Source organism: Hippoglossus hippoglossus, chromosome 12 (assembly GCF_009819705.1).
Source record: "Hippoglossus hippoglossus isolate fHipHip1 chromosome 12, fHipHip1.pri, whole genome shotgun sequence".
Lineage (NCBI taxonomy): Eukaryota > Metazoa > Chordata > Actinopteri > Pleuronectiformes > Pleuronectidae > Hippoglossus > Hippoglossus hippoglossus.
In genome coordinates, this window is record NC_047162.1 from 2,248,858 (window position 1) to 2,264,493 (window position 15,636).

Consider the following 15,636-nt stretch of genomic DNA (forward strand, 5'->3'; position numbering starts at 1 on the left):
ATAAAGTACACAGAAAGTTGAGCAGAGTCGATGTGAGAATACAGCAGGAGATCCTCTGTAGGATTCCCCACAAGCGAGTGGGCATGTGGATGATGCCTCTAACAAAAAAACGCAGAAAACCCCAAAATAAAACAACTATCTCCGGATGAAAAAGTAAGAAGACACAAAGATGTTAAGAGAGTTTGTGGTGATAAGAGCCGATGCTGGTGTCAATGTGCTTTAAACAGAAACACTTGATGTCTATAGCAGAATTAATAGGTTACATCCTGCCTCTGCCTGCTGCTCTACCCCTCGCCTGAATCCTGCTGAAGATTTGTTGTTGTTGTGAATGCATCTGAGCAGAGAACCCCCCCCCCCCATTGCGTTGTACATATGTAAAAGACAAACTGCGGAGAAAGTCCGGAACCAAATCTTTGGAGTTCCTCCTGAGGACATGTCTGAAAACAGCTTTTCTGCCTATCTTGACACTGACGCTGCACTTTTTCTGTGGGACATTATCAATGAACTTCTGAGCATTGGCACATGAATAGCCATGAGCATTGGTGTACTTAGTGATTTTGACTTCTTGGAAACAACATCCGACAGCGATTTGTATCTGTGTATAGTGCAAAATGCAACTCTGGAAAGACAGCGAGGAGAGAGAGCTGATCAGTTTACAGCACGTTAGAGCCGTCAAACATGACTCACCATGGAACATCAGAAAGGAAAACTCCTCTTCTGGCAATGGGAAATGAGTCAATCGCCTTTTTTGAAATTCTCTTTATATTTGCATATGCATTTTTTTGTTTGTTTAATGATTTTTTGTGGGTTTACTTTCATAAATAAAGCTGAATATTCCCACTAATATTGTTGTAAAAGAGGTATTTTTTGTGTTTTAATAAAAGTTGTCCAAATTGTTTCCAAGCAGTCAAAACATGTCTTTCTAGTAGAACAGAATACATTTACTTAGTTAATGTATTGCATTGTAAATGTTTCATGTATCTTTACTTTACTGAAGTAGATATATATTCCGGTACTTTTCACTTTTACTCCACGACATATATCAGTAAATACTTTCTATGCTACATTCTTGCCATGCATTGTATCACATGCTCACATTGTTTTATACTTTTAAAAGTAATCAATAACAAGAGCACAACTGCTCATGTTCCATGTGGACTGGAAAGTAGAAGAACACGATCAGCTACGTGTCTGTTGTGTCCACAGTTGTTCCAAAGGAAGTATAATTGAAGCTTGACAGAAACAGCTTCTCACCAGCATCAACCAGTTGTTACTAATGACACCCTGATGCTGTGTGTGATTCACTGACAGTTTGTCACTCCTGTATCACTGGCAGATACCACTGTCCTCCAGCATACCACTGCGTCCTGCCACTTCTTTGTGGTGCACCACTTTGACGAGGGGTATGTCCCTGGCATATTATACTCACACATACGTCTGCTGTTGTAATATGCCTTATACACGCCATACCATCGTTATGTCTTTATTAGAAATGACAACACAAAGATGACACTCAGCAAGTTAAAAGGGGGATGAAATGCAACGGACCAGGGATGTTGAAGTCCATTATCAGTATCTCAACCCGAATCCACAGGGGGGCGCCCCAAATAAATTCCTGTGTGGATTGTGTTGTTTTTACTATTTAATATAAAATATCTCTGGACAGTATTTCCAGATTTACCATATCAATATTATGCTGCCAACAACAAGACTTTGGCAAAGTTGGCATCAGTGAAACGTAAAGTGTTTTTTATGTTGGACACAACAGCAATATATATATATATATATATATATATATATATATATACCATACATACAAACATGACTGACACACCACCAGTATATTACAGTGAACAGTGGCATCTGTCTGCACAACACAGTTTGTAAGCGAACAGTGTTGGGAGGGCTATACTTTAATTATTCAACATTATTATTTCATGCAACACTCTGAATGAAAGTGGCGTTAGTGCAACACTGCTGCCTCAAGTAGACGGAACCCTGAGAGTGATGTTTAGTATATGACAAAAAGGATGAACAACAAAAGTTTTCCTTGAACTTTTATTTACCACAGCCTGATGTTAGAGTCAAAACCAGTAAATGTGACAGAATTAAAACTTTACAGTTGTGCCGGTGCAGCTCTCCTGCAGCTGGTGGAGACGCCTCATCGACTGGTTGAAGAGCGGGCAAAGACACTTAAACCCCTGCACAGACCATCAGATCCTTACCCACTGTAGCTGGGGCGTTAACCTGCCAGGATAAATAAACTAAATCTACTTTACTCTTGTTTCCTCTGGGACTGGGGGGTCCATGTAAAGCTGTGTGCTCCTCTGTGGACCCGACAGCAGAGCATTTTGACATATTCCTACAGGTCCAGCACTTGAAAAGGTGGTGAAGATAAAAGACCCAAAGGAAGGTTCAACAAGTTACATCTTCATGAAGTGTCTCCATTAACTTTTGCAACTGACACTATTTGCAGCACATTTAGATTAACCAATCATTCATCATTAAATGGTATTAATGACATCAATATGCATTATAGTAGAACATGTGCATAAGGTATGCATTGACCCTCTGAAGGCTTTTTTCATTTTATTTAAGTTGTAAGGCCTTCCAACAAAGATGGAAACTAATCAATTCTGATCAATGAGTAAGTGGCAACGATCTGAACTTTATATTTACAAACATTCAGAGGAGGCCATTTTCAAATGCTGCCTCTGGCATTAAATTGTGGAAATACAAGGTTTTCATTAGGCGACAGTGTCCCAGGGTTACTTCACTCTGCGTTTCTGTCTTTCCATCATCTTCTTTTTTTCTCCTCTCATTTATCTCGAAATAATCAACTCATCCCTTCCATTTTCTGAGTGGAACGATGGATGAGAGCTGAGCTGAATTTAGAGATAAAACACCAGCACTATGAGGGTTTACACAGGAAGATACAGGAGAAGACAACTGGAGTGAAAACAGTACAACAGCATTGTCTTTGCTTGGACTTTACTGAGGAAGAGACTTGGCTAAGAGTAAAGTTTCTTTTAAGGAACTTAAGGAAATAATTTGTAATCAAGGTCCTTGAAAGGAACAGAAATAAAAAATCATGCTCAAGGGAGATAACGTACACAATTTCGAATTTGTGGGTTTTCATGCCTCCATGCCAGTCCGTCCGTCTGTCCAGTTATTGTGAAAGCATTATCTCAAGAACACCTTGAGGGAATTTATTCAAATTTGATACAAACATTCACTTAGACTCAACAATGAACTGATTTGATTTTGGTAGCCAAAGGTCAAAAGTCACTGTGGCCTCACAAAGTATGTTTTTGATCTTATGAATGGAACATCTTAGGGACACCTCAAGGAAATTTCTTCAAATCTGGAACGCACTTTTACTAAAACTCAAAGACGAGCAGATTAGATTTTGTTTCACAAATTTCATCACGGTGACCTCAAAAAAACTTTTTGTCTTATCTTAAGAATGCCTTTGCTTCTTTTGTTTTTTCTTTAAATGAAATTTTAAATGTAGCTTGGGCTTGGATAGCGTACCATCTGAAAAGAAACCTCAGAACTTGAATAACTCCTTCAGACTTATATGGCATGTCAGGAATAGTCAGTAGGAAAATAAATAAAAATCTCTGCTGGTAACACTCAACAATCAAAAACTCCTCTAAGTAACTGACTGAGGATCTAACATGAGGCTCACTAATACCAACAAAGTCAAACTGGCCTCACAAAAAATGTCTTTAGCCTCTTGAACATATCGCAACACTGACTTCAGGGAATTTCTTCAGATTTTGCCCAGTTGTCACTTGTAAAAAATGTACTGATTAGATTTCAGTGGTCAAGGGTCAAAGTGACCTTAGTCTGGTAACAAAATGTTTGTAGACTGAAACTGCACCGATGTTGGAGGCATACTGTCCCAGGGCAGTAGTTCTAGTTTCTTGTATCTCTTTGTAATTGTTTTCTTTAATCAAAGTCTCTTTTTACCTAACCCTAACCCCTTACCCTCGGCACTGTTGTCTAAGCAGACATACTTTAAAAAGGAGTTTATTATGGAGTAAAAAATCATCTAGTAGTTAATTGCTAATGCTCACCATTTTTTCAGAGCATGGGTTGTCAAGTTGTAAAAAATTGCCCTCTGCTTCACATTTTTTACCAAATTTTTATAATGAGCCTTTCCACTGGTCATTGCTTATTTTGTTCTTGTGGATTAGTTCATCGGGACTCAAACAAGGCAAAAACTCACTGTCGAGCTGAACTCATCACGACTGGCAGACCTCTGCAGCCGTCGATGAGGGTTTAGAAGTAGCTAGTATCAAGGATCTGGATCAAAATAAATAACTTGTTAACATTGACAACCTGGTAAACTAAGGGTTTTCACGACCAAGTCACTTCCTCCTGCTCACTGCGTAGTGAACAAATGAGTCTGAAGAGCAGCTCTTCGGTGATCATGTGTTCGAGGATCGATCATGGAAGATTGACCCTACATTGGCTGAACATTGGCTAAATTTCTTTTTAAAGTTCATTTTATTTGTGTGTAATCAATGTAAAATATTTATGATGTATAAATATATAAACAGGGCAGAAATGAGAGGAAATTGGCTGAAATGGAAAAAAGAATCTGCCGCAAGACATTCTGCTGTAGGTAAACAGGCGTCAATTTACTCTTGCTTTGTTTTCACTCTGATAGCCCTACCGAAAGAAAGCGAGCCTATCAAATGTTCAGATGCAAATAAGAGACTAAAACTACACCATTCTTCATTATACAGCTCCATCTGATATCACTTTGAGAAGGATGGAAATAATAGTGACTACCAGTTATAATGACAGATGATTCAATGCAGTTTGGGGCAGGGCTATGAGAATAGAAATGGAAAAAAAAGAATACAGTACCTCAGTAGGGCAGACAAGGCACTGTAGAGTGGGCAAAGTCAACCGAATTATCAGGTTTCGTATAATAATAAGTCCTCGTCACAATAGGCAGCTTTAGTTCTGCTCTTACGGTTAAGGACAAACCTCCAACACAGCAGACCAGCAGGTAAATGTCTTTACTACAAGCACTTCTATAAATAAACTAGGATCCAGTTCATACTTGGCTGATATTTGGCTGTGTCTCAGAACTGCACCGCGCTGGGTGGGATGTCGAACATGGACGGGTCGAACTGCTGCCCTCTGAAGGGAGAGCCTTCAGCGTCCCAGCCCTTCTTCAGCATATCGTGCACTTTCTGTGGAGACACACGTAGATGGGTATGTTGAACAATTCACCTCTTTATTAAGATAATAAAAAGACCACAGTGCCATCTAGGGGTGAGTCAACATAACTATAACTGACTACAAAAAAAACTGTTCCTCATCATGTTTTAAATACAGAGTTACATCAAATGCATGGCTCATATCGATGCTGCATTAAATCCATCACTTCATTATCATCTCCAATGAAAACGAAAATAAAATTAAAATCTGTTTAATAACCCTATGAAACACCATGACAGACATTGTGGAGGTTCAGTTGGTTAAAAGGTGGTTTAAAAATACTTTGTTGAATCACATCACTCCCTCTCTTTACATTTAATTTTCTTTCATCACATCTGCATGGCTGAATGACTTATAATCCAGAAAAATCCTTCACACACAGCAGTGCCACCTAACTTTACGTCCCCATGTTTAGCATTTAGAAGTGGTACATAAACATGTAATAAATGGTTCATAAAGCCACTTTTCCACTGGTCAAAAAACCCACTTACACCCACTAACATCTGGCTTTTGCGTGCAATGGGAATGGATACAATCGAGACCCACTCCCAGGTCTAATGACTGCAGTAGACAGAGGTTTTTAAATCGGCTCCAGCTCCATTCAGCAGTGATGGTGTAACGAGACACCCGGGTGAACGTGCTAATTTGGCAAGACAGCGAGGTGAAAGAGCGCCTCAGTTTTCTGTGCACTCGTCACGTTGAACACGACTCACCAGGGGGGAAAAAACTGAAATTCCTCCACTGGCAGTGGGAAAGGAGTCAATCGCCTTTTTAGTGACATTTAGTGAGATTATAAATATCCACATATATCTGTTAATATTGGTGTAAAAGAGGTATAACACACTATAATGTAGTTCCAAGCAGATAGAAGTGTTTCTGAATGAATCTGTATGGCAACTATCACTTCTCCAGGTTACGACTGACACAAATGGTTTAAAACACTAATACTGTAATATCAAATATGTTTTCATAGAAGAATATGACAAATATGGTACATTAATTAACACTAGAAATGTACATATATCTGCCTTTAACTCCATTATAGTGTGTTATAAACTACTTACAACATGTTTGTATATAGCTTTTCACTCTGTCCTTGAGTGTGGCTTTGAACGACAAAAAAACACTTGATTTCAGACGTGGTTGGACAGCATAGCATAAAACCTAGTTCTTTTCTAGCATTGCCTTAGCATAGGCTTCATGTTTGTGTTGAGCTGTGTCCTCACCATTTCATGACTCTGTGGCTTGCCCTGCAGCTTCTGATGGTAGTCGAACGTGAGTCTGTCCAACACGGCGTGCTCGTCCTCGTCAACTGATGCCATGGAGCGTTCGCGGTTAATTTGGTTGATGTCGATCTCCTTCTCACCTTTCAACACGGCGTTCCACCAAACCTCTGAGGTCTTGTTGAGTGACAGCTGGAAGCCGAGCAAAGTTTAAAGCTGTAAAAGCTGGTCGTTGAAAAAAAGGGGATGGAAGTGAACGTGAGTGGCACATTTACTCACAACCACACAGCTTCCAGGCTCCAGGCTCCACAGAGTGTTTTCTGTGTTGATCTTGTGCATGAATTCTCCTTCCATCAGTGTTTCCTCCTTGGCTCCGTCCCTCACACACACTCGCATGCTGCTGGTCTGCAGACTTACGCTGACCTGAGAATGAAAATGAATCAGACTCACCTGCATTAAGTGAACAGAGAACATAATTCCATGTGTGTTGGATGGTTGAATAACCACGTTTACCTGTTTGCCTTTAACAACTGTCTTTGGCACAAACACGCGGACCTCCACGTCGGTGTAGTCCTGAGACCAGCTGTAGTTTTCCCTCACCGCCCCGTTGTAACTGTCGGGATCACACTGAAATCTCTCCTGACTCCTGCAATGCAACACACACACACACACAGAGACACACAGTGTTTGAAGTTGCCATCTCTGCTGTTATTTTACATGAACGTGAGGCCCAAAGTTTCTTATGTCTCCCTAGATGGGCAGGGTACACAAGTGAACTAACTGGAGTATTTATTATCACTTTATGTCATCTAATATTTCTACTCCAATACATTTCAGAGGGAACTATTGTACTTTTTAGTCCACTACATCTCTTACCTAAGAGATGTGAACACTATACTTTACAGAATATTATTGTACTATAATTAAACATACAATAAGTTTATAAAAAGAACATGTTTACGGTTAAGCCAATTTCAGTTCCACCAAAGAGACATTTCCTCTCTACACTTTATCACATGGTTTCATCCAAACAACTGTTTGAGACCCGAATGATCTTTTCACAAAATAGCAAAGTCTAAAAAAGCAATTCATACAAATGTGTGTATCAGAACTCTTTTTTACTTGTTTCCACCTTCCACTAATCATGTCACATCATCTCAGATTTTTCTGGTGACTCCACCTGTAGCAGCCACATTTACATATATATTGGCGGGTTAGGGTTTTTATCTTTTTATCGACCACTGACGACGCAGCACCAGGAGGAGCTGGGATCTGTAGGAGCAAGGATCCAACTAGGGCTGAACCAAAATTATATCAAGTTAAACATTTTAATTGTCAGTCGACATCACAATAGATATCGCATTATTATTTTTGTTATGTTTAAAATTTGATTTTTGCTCCTGAGTGAAGGTTGTGGTTTTAAAGAGAATGACAAACACCTGACAAACAGCAAAACATTTTACAAACCTGAGGACAATCAATTATGTGTATCTGCTTGCAGAATCCATAAGAGATATATCAATATATATTAAACCTTTACTATATTGTTATTGATGAAAATTATAATGTAATAATTATTATTAATTCTTGTATTTTCCAGTCCTAACAAGAGCTTGTAGTTTTTAAACATTATAACGTTTATATTTTGGTACCTCTTAACTACACTATACCATATTGTTTACTTATATGCCTTTACTCTCCATCCTAACACTCACATTGCTGGAGCTTACACAAGAACATTTTTATTGACCACTGCATGTACATTCACCGAGATGTACCAACACTTAATGTCATCTTCAATCAGTTGACAAGTCGACAAAGTCAGATTTCATTCGCAGACACAAACAAGAAGCTTTGAGGATGTTACTCACTGCTCTGCTGAGTTTGTGCTGGCAGCCGCTGCCTGGTCTCCCTGAGCGAGAGGCTCTGGAGCTGTCGCTTCTGAGGCTGCAGGGGCTGAAACATGCCCGGCATCCAACGGGGAGCTCTCCGTCTGTGCTGCCACGGCGCTCTGCTCCTCTGTCTCCTCCTGAGGCTCAGTGGCGACCTCCAGCTCCTGAACCGATTGAGGAACACATCTGCTCTCCACTCTCTTCTGGATCTCGCTCAGCTGTCTCTCTCTGTCGTGGTCTGCCACCTTCTCAAACAGCTTAAATGTCTGAGGAGGAATCACAGATGAATTGCATTATTATCAAACATGTTTACATCAGTGACGTTATAGTAAATATCGGTATAATGTAATATGGTTCAGCAGAGGCACGAACTACATCCTCTAAAATGATCAGAAAGTAAATGATCAACTCGGGGCAGCTGTGGCTGAGGGGTAGAGCGGTCGTCCTCCAACCTAAAGGTCGGCAGTTCGATCCCCAGTCTTCCCCGAATTGCCCCTCAAAGAACAAAAAAAGTGCTGCTAATAGATGCACTATATGAATGGGTGAATGGAAGTGAACTGTAAAGAGCTTTGAGTGGTCATCAACACTAGAAAAGCGTGATATAAATACAAAACTATTTACCATTTAAAAAGGTCCAGCGTTTGGGATTTAGGATCGATAAGCACTTATGGAAGATAATAATGAATGAGCAGGTTCTCTTATTAAATTACTGAAGTACAAATTCGACATTGATCTACTTGAGTATGTCCATGTTGTGGGGGGAAACAGAGTATGATGTGTTACTGTTGGTTTTGGAGGGGCATATAAAGTAGTTCCAACTGGTTTCAGCTGCAACACAAAAGGGATTCTTACACATGAATATGGGCCCTTCTGCATCATGACTACTTTTAGTACACGTGACTATTTTTATGAAAATACTATTGGAGACTATAACCGAAGTAAAATTGAGAATGAATGAGTTTCACCAATATCATGTGGTGTTGTTACGTTTACTTGTATATTATACACAGAGTTATACTGGTAATGATATGAGCACAGGTTCACAGGCTGTGAATCCTGGCTGCTGCAGGACGTGAGCCGGTGACAGAGGGAAATATTTGTCTAACAAACTTCACCTTGAGCACCATCTTCTCCGCCACACCGGGGGGGAAGCCCATCTTGTCGCTGGGACCGGACAGGAGGCGATAAAAGTCCGTTTTGCGATACAAAAACCCAAAATAGATCTGAAGAAAGTCCTGGATGTTTCCAACATGCTGCAGGATTCCCAGCAGAGCGTTGTCGTACATCTCCGTCATCTCCAGCGGCGACGCCATCGCGGCTTCCGACGTTTTAATCGATCGTTTAAAGAGTTTCTACCGACAATTTATGTGGGAAAACAAAAGACGTTAAAGGTTAAAAGGAGAAATAAACAAGTGGCGCGGGTCTGGTCGACGTTTCTGAACGACTGTGTTCCTCCTTCCAGAACAGCAACCACACTTCCGGTTCTGTGTTTTCAATATAAGTGCACAACCTCTACAAATACGTACATTTTACCAAATAAAAACCCACAAAAATTTAATAAAACAATATGACGGATACAAAAATGTGTAGTTTATACTTTTAAAGCACAGACAATTGTCATAACAAGTTCAACGAAGGCTACTCTTTCAGTATGCTATTTTATTTTTCTCTTTGAGGTCAGTACATTCCACAAATCGTCCGGTGGAAACAAATACCTGGCGTCAGAATAAACAGTTCCAGTTTACAGGAGGAGTTTTCGTGAAAAATAACAGTTTTGCCATTTGGACGCAGTTTAAAAAATCATATTTTAACCAAGTTATGAATTTCCACTGAAAAGACAATAGCGTAATTATAGAAGAAACAAGTTAGCTATCAGGATTAGCTCTTTTTAGCATATCCGGCTAACAAACATTCAGAAAACATGGCGGTGTCCTTGAGCGGCGCAGGCAGCGTGAGGCTCCTGGTAAGAAAACTGTATTTTAATGTGAAATATATTTCTCTGGAACTAAGTAGACATTTTACAAACTGTGGTTGGGTCAGCTGCACATTTCAGTTCATTGTGCCTCCGCTAGCACGAACAGCTTCGGCTTCATGTGTGGCGATATTAACCCAGATTGAATTCATAACGTGTAAGGCTTGTCTGAACTGTTACTTTACACAGTGTTATTTGTCTTCTTTTTAACTGCGTCACAAATATGTCACTTCATTGAATTCCATTAACAGCATGTAAATCCGACATGTCCAAACTAATGTGTGAGTTCAGTCACAACATTGAAACAAATGCATAGAAAATACAGAGAATGACATGAAAACAATTTTTACCATAGTTATCAATCATGCCGTGGATTTTACAGCCATTTGACTTTAAATAACTGGTGCCACGTTGAAGTCGTTCTGAGAGTAAATTTCTTTTTTATGAATGTGGATTTGATTTAATAATAAGATTAGATTAAACGGGTTTAAAACATCTATCTTCACACTGACCCAACTTTACACTCTCTCTTTCTTTTTTGTTTATCACTTTGAAGACATGAGAATGTGTCAAGTGACATGTTCCCACAATTATCAACTTAACAATATATTTTGTATCGAGATATATAAATTATTTAATAATAAAAAAATGTAATTGATTATTTCACCATTCAATAAAATCATATTTTAGTCTTTCTTTACCTGATGACTTGTATTTTAATTTCTGTCAGAGAAGCACTTTACTCAACGACTGTTTTGAAATACATTTGACTGAGACAGTGTAAATTAACTGATCATTATAAGCATTATAAAAGTCAGATTAATGGCAGAATAGTTGTACTGGATTGCATTAGATTATATAAGTGCACCCAGGTTGGCTACAAAGTGTGTAAACCGTTGTAAACCCTTAGAGCATGTAATCCAATGCTCTAAATTCAAGTGTTTTTACCAGACTGCACTGTAATGAAACGTGGTATAATATCCTGCTCACACTTTTCTGCTCTGAGCATATGAGACATCATTTCTCAAGCTCAATTTACTAAACCCCCTCTAACCCTATAAACCTGCTGTTCTCAGTCCTCACTGTAGTAACTGCAATGTATTTCTTACTCCCACTGTGATCCCCCTGTTTTTCTACAGGGTGCTTTAACCAGGGCCGGATCATTGTTCAGCTCCTCTGGAAGCAGAAGCCTCCATGTTACTTCAGTGTGCTGCAAGGTAAACACTGACATCATTAAAGGCTGCTGTCTTGTTAGCTAACACTACTGTGTGCGTTCGGGGGGGGGGGGGGGGTAAAAATACTCTGATGGTGGGTCACAAGATTGTAGTCAACTGTTGCCATTAACAAAGATTTCACATAGTTTAAAATGCCCACACAGCACTGGGGCAGAAAACACATTTCCACATGTTGTAACAGCTGATCATTTTCATGACTTAAAAATAAAGCAGCTGCTGGAAACCTGTGAAGTGACTGTTGGGAGGTGAATTTGTTTGCGACACATTCTTGCTCAACTTTGACACCTCTGACAGCTACCATGACACATGATCCAGGGAGAAACCGCAGTTAGCAGCAGTGATGGTGATGCATGAGTCTCTTCACAGAGTTGGCTCCACAGACAGAGTAAATGAAATATCAACCAACTTAACTTGAAGCACAACATAACCATAAAAAATGACAGTGTTGTGCAGTTTGCCTGGTTAAAAAGCTCTGACTGTGGTTAATGTATTTAGCATTAAGATTTTGTAAATTCCAGCTCATCAATCTGCATCTCTGTTTGAGCACACATGCAAGAAAAAAATACACACGGCTCCCCAACACTTGACTAAATGTAAGAGGTGGTCAGAGAGACAGGATGTTTGTGGGGACAGATTCTCACATTCATAAACCAGAAATAACTAAGCTGGCAAATTCTGTCCCTGAGATGGGTAGGCACATGTGAGTCCTTTTGCTTTCAGATCAAGGCTCAGCACCTACAATATATTAATTTGCTTTCTCATAGGTTTGCTTTACAAAGGTCAGCTTGTACTCTTAAGACATTTGGGGCCTGATCTACTAAGATCCCAAATAAAGAGTGCTAAATTGCGTGCGCGTTATAACAGATTGCACATTCGGTTGGTGGGCGTTTTGCGTGTGATCTACGAAAAATAATTGCGTAAATGATAACAGGTGCAAACATGGTAGAGGCAGTAGTATTCAAATGAGTGTTTTGGTGCTTTACTGGTGTGATTGAAATTTGACCTGGTGAGACTTCTGAAATAAATAGATTTGAGAATAATAGTCTTTTAAGAGGATTTTATTCCTGGCAAAGAAGGTCAGACAGTCATACAGTGTGCGATGAGCATTCTGCAGAGGGAATGACAAAGAAACAGTTGCAGGCGTGTGCTTTTTATGCAGATGCAGTGAAGAAGTGTGTGTGTGTGTGTGTGTGTGTGTGTGTGTGTGTGTGTGTGTGTGTGTGTGTGTGTGTGTGTGTGTGTGTGTGTGTGTGTGTGTGTGTGTGTGTGTGTGTGTGTGTGTGTGTGTGTGTGTGTGTGTGCGCGCACACACACACGCGCGCGCGTATACGAACTATGTGTGTGAACTGAGTGAATAGTAAAATCCCAGGAGATAAGACACAAACCCATGCTGAAGGCCTCCTGGCCAAGACAAGACACAGGCTGAAGGCCTCTTCGAGGTCTTGGTGGGGGGAGACAAGTCAGATTTGTGGCTCTGATGTCGTCTTAACAGTTTCACAAGCAGAACTAGTATGCATAACCAGAGATAATACAAGTGTGGTATAATGGTAAAATTTTCCATTACACTGGTTTCCGCCATGGAGCATTACAGAGAGCAGAGTGACCGCAAGCGCAAAGTGAAATGTAATGCCATGGAATTGGAGGTGTTAATGGAAGAGGCAAACAAACATGTTGTTGAGCTACAGCAAAGAAATATTTATATAACTCAAAGAAATGTGATATGGGAGAGTGTCTGCGAGAAAGTAAAGGCTGTGGGTAAAACAAAAAGAACAGCCGATGAAATTTGGAGAAGATGGCAGGACATAAGAAGAAGAACAAAAGAACCGTTAGTAGATCAGCTTGCATGTTTTTTTGCGAACGAAATCAAGTTTGCACACATTTTTAGACGCGCAAACCTTTATTAGATCAGGGCCTTGGACTGTTGTGTTACCTGACATTCTGACTCTTTCTTTTTGCTTTATCTTCAGAATCGAGCTGCCCGTGTCCGAGTGGGGAAAGGAGACAAACCTTTGACCTACGAGCAAGCACTTCACCCTCATCACATTGGTCATCGCAAGGGATGGTTGTCGCAGCATACCAGTAAGTATGACCAAGCTTGTTAGAGAGCAATATAAAGCATCGTTATGCAGGAAGAATGGTGCCTCTTTCATTCCGTCTCCATGCTTCCAGTGCCTGATTTTACACTATGTAACTTGTGTTGAGAATTATCAAGCTCAGCAAGTTCAGCAGCAAGACTTAGAAGTTGTTAAAAAGCTGAATTTGTCTGAAACGTTTTAAATATCAAGGTTTCTAAATGGAGTTTTCTTGTTAAGTATAACAATAGAATGTTCGAGAAGCCAGGTATCATAAGAATTTTACACAGTTCAGTGAGTCAGAGCTTTGGTCAAAAGATTTATAGGTCTATTTTTGTTTAGAAAATATAAATGAAAAGCATCATGCATAACCTGGGCATAATGAAATCATCATGTCATGACATCATACCTACAATATGAATATCAATTATGTTTAGAACTATATAAGCTTTACATCGTATCCATTGTCCTGCAGGATGCAGAGATACCTGAAGTAGTATTTGTGTACTAGAATTTTTTTAGACTTTCGACTTGATTGTACCTTGAGGGAAATTTGTTTTCACAGTTATATCAGCACAGTCAACACAAAAGGACACATTATGCACTTGACTTCTTCATGACGTCGCTTATTATCATCATGAAATCACATAAGGGGAAATAATTCAAAGATATAATAATTCTAAACAATATAAGCATTAGATTTCTTTGTCTCTTTATTATTTGCAGAGGTTTATTGATCTTTGACAAAACACTTTATTTTTACTATAAAAATGCCATGTGGAAATCATCCCGTATTTGCATGATGATACATCACAGTAACTTCTACCGCATGTATAGTATAGTAATGTAATGTACTGTATTGTACTTTATGCCTCAGGACAACTCTCCTTTCCTTTTCTGCCAGGTAACCTCAAAGGAGAAGAGGGAGCAGCTGAACGTTCTGTAGAGGATGTGTTCGTAAGGAAGTTCATGTTCGGGACCTTCCACGGCTGCCTGGCAAATGAGATTGTGATCAAAAGACGCGGCAACTTGCTCGTCGTGTGCGCTTTAATGCTACAGAAGCTGCCACCGCAGAAGTTCTACTTCTTAATTGGCTACACAGAGTCACTACTGTCGCACTTTTACAAATGTCCCGTCAAACTAGAGATTCAGACCCTGCAGGAGAAAGCTGTGTACAAGTACCTCTGATGAACCTGCTTTAAAACAATATATAAATGTACGATTTTGTTCCCTTCTCCATTCCTGTTTTCCGTTTCCCCAAGTGACTTTTGTTTTTCAATTAAACTTTCTAAATGAAAGAAAAGGGTTTGAGTATCATTAAACCTTATGCTTGAAATTATAACAATCCCAAGTCAATAATTTATTTCCATATGACATATCACTGGTTTGCTGTGTTGCCAAATTGTTGTGTTTTGACCCTCATAGTCACCGTGCATGTCAGTGAAGGGCAGTACAGATACAAACAATGAATAAAATGTATTATGAATGTAAAATCTTGCAAAAATTGAGAATTAATGGTCCATAGTTTGTTGCTGCATGGAGAAACTAGGATTGCTGATCATTTGTAACAATTCATTCTCTTTAAGTGAAATTTCCTTACCAAAATGTTTCACATCTTAAACACGCAATGCTCCATCAACTCCCTCAATATAGCATGCTGCATTTTTTAAATTCTTCTACATTAATTTATGTAATTATATTTTATTTAGTTCTAGTGTAGTTCTACAAGATCTTATCAACCAAAACTTCAACTGCGGGCCCATAGTGGTAGCTGCTGCATAAACATAATAAAACACCATTGCAATTATAGGAGAATTTATAATTGCGGAAAAATACATTAAAAAAACTTTACCTACAGCATTATTACATTTATATAAATGAAAACATACGTCAACATGTGCAGCTTTATATATTGTACTGTATATATATATATATTGTATTTGCTGTGTGATTCGTAGGAAATATACAAATGACATTGCATTTAAAGTTTCTTTTATTTTC

At 39.3% G+C, this 15,636-nt stretch overlaps 2 protein-coding genes and 1 long non-coding RNA gene across 3 annotated transcripts; 1 reads left to right on the top strand and 2 right to left on the bottom strand.

The window, feature by feature from the left end:
- Positions 1 to 81: 81 nt before the first annotated feature.
- LOC117771969 lies at positions 82 to 13,506 on the bottom strand. Its single transcript, XR_004615678.1, has 3 exons — positions 12,898 to 13,506; positions 915 to 918; positions 82 to 96 (listed from the first exon to the last, which is right to left on the bottom strand). It is a non-coding gene; the product is annotated as an uncharacterized LOC117771969 (long non-coding RNA).
- On the bottom strand, positions 2,045 to 9,830 carry nudcd3 (NudC domain containing 3). The gene is made up of 6 exons (XM_034602845.1): positions 9,472 to 9,830; positions 8,336 to 8,622; positions 6,978 to 7,110; positions 6,744 to 6,887; positions 6,468 to 6,656; positions 2,045 to 5,213 (listed from the first exon to the last, which is right to left on the bottom strand). Exons 1-6 carry the CDS (start codon positions 9,667 to 9,669, stop codon positions 5,103 to 5,105), a joined length of 1,062 nt encoding a protein of 353 aa, XP_034458736.1. The 5' UTR covers positions 9,670 to 9,830; the 3' UTR covers positions 2,045 to 5,102.
- Positions 10,090 to 15,111, top strand: mrps24 (mitochondrial ribosomal protein S24). Its single transcript, XM_034602879.1, has 4 exons — positions 10,090 to 10,319; positions 11,468 to 11,545; positions 13,531 to 13,642; positions 14,540 to 15,111. The coding sequence occupies exons 1-4, from the start codon at positions 10,278 to 10,280 to the stop codon at positions 14,821 to 14,823; spliced, it is 516 nt and encodes a 171-aa protein (XP_034458770.1). The 5' UTR covers positions 10,090 to 10,277; the 3' UTR covers positions 14,824 to 15,111.
- The last annotated feature ends 525 nt before the right edge of the window (positions 15,112 to 15,636 follow it).

Bases quoted from the DNA above. Each gene is read 5' to 3' on its own strand.
- mrps24 (XM_034602879.1), top strand. From the start codon at position 10,278: ATGGCGGTGTCCTTGAGCGGCGCAGGCAGCGTGAGGCTCCTG. The intron at 11,546-13,530 runs GTAAACACTGAC...CTTTATCTTCAG, and splicing joins TTACTTCAGTGTGCTGCAAG to AATCGAGCTGCCCGTGTCCG. The intron at 13,643-14,539 runs GTAAGTATGACC...CTTTTCTGCCAG, and splicing joins ATGGTTGTCGCAGCATACCA to GTAACCTCAAAGGAGAAGAG.
- nudcd3 (XM_034602845.1), bottom strand. From the start codon at position 9,669: ATGGCGTCGCCGCTGGAGATGACGGAGATGTACGACAACGCTCTGCTG. The intron at 6,657-6,743 runs GTGAGTAAATGT...CTCGGCTTCCAG, and splicing joins AGCCTGGAAGCTGTGTGGTT to CTGTCACTCAACAAGACCTC. The intron at 5,214-6,467 runs GTGAGGACACAG...GTGTCTCCACAG, and splicing joins AGCCACAGAGTCATGAAATG to AAAGTGCACGATATGCTGAA.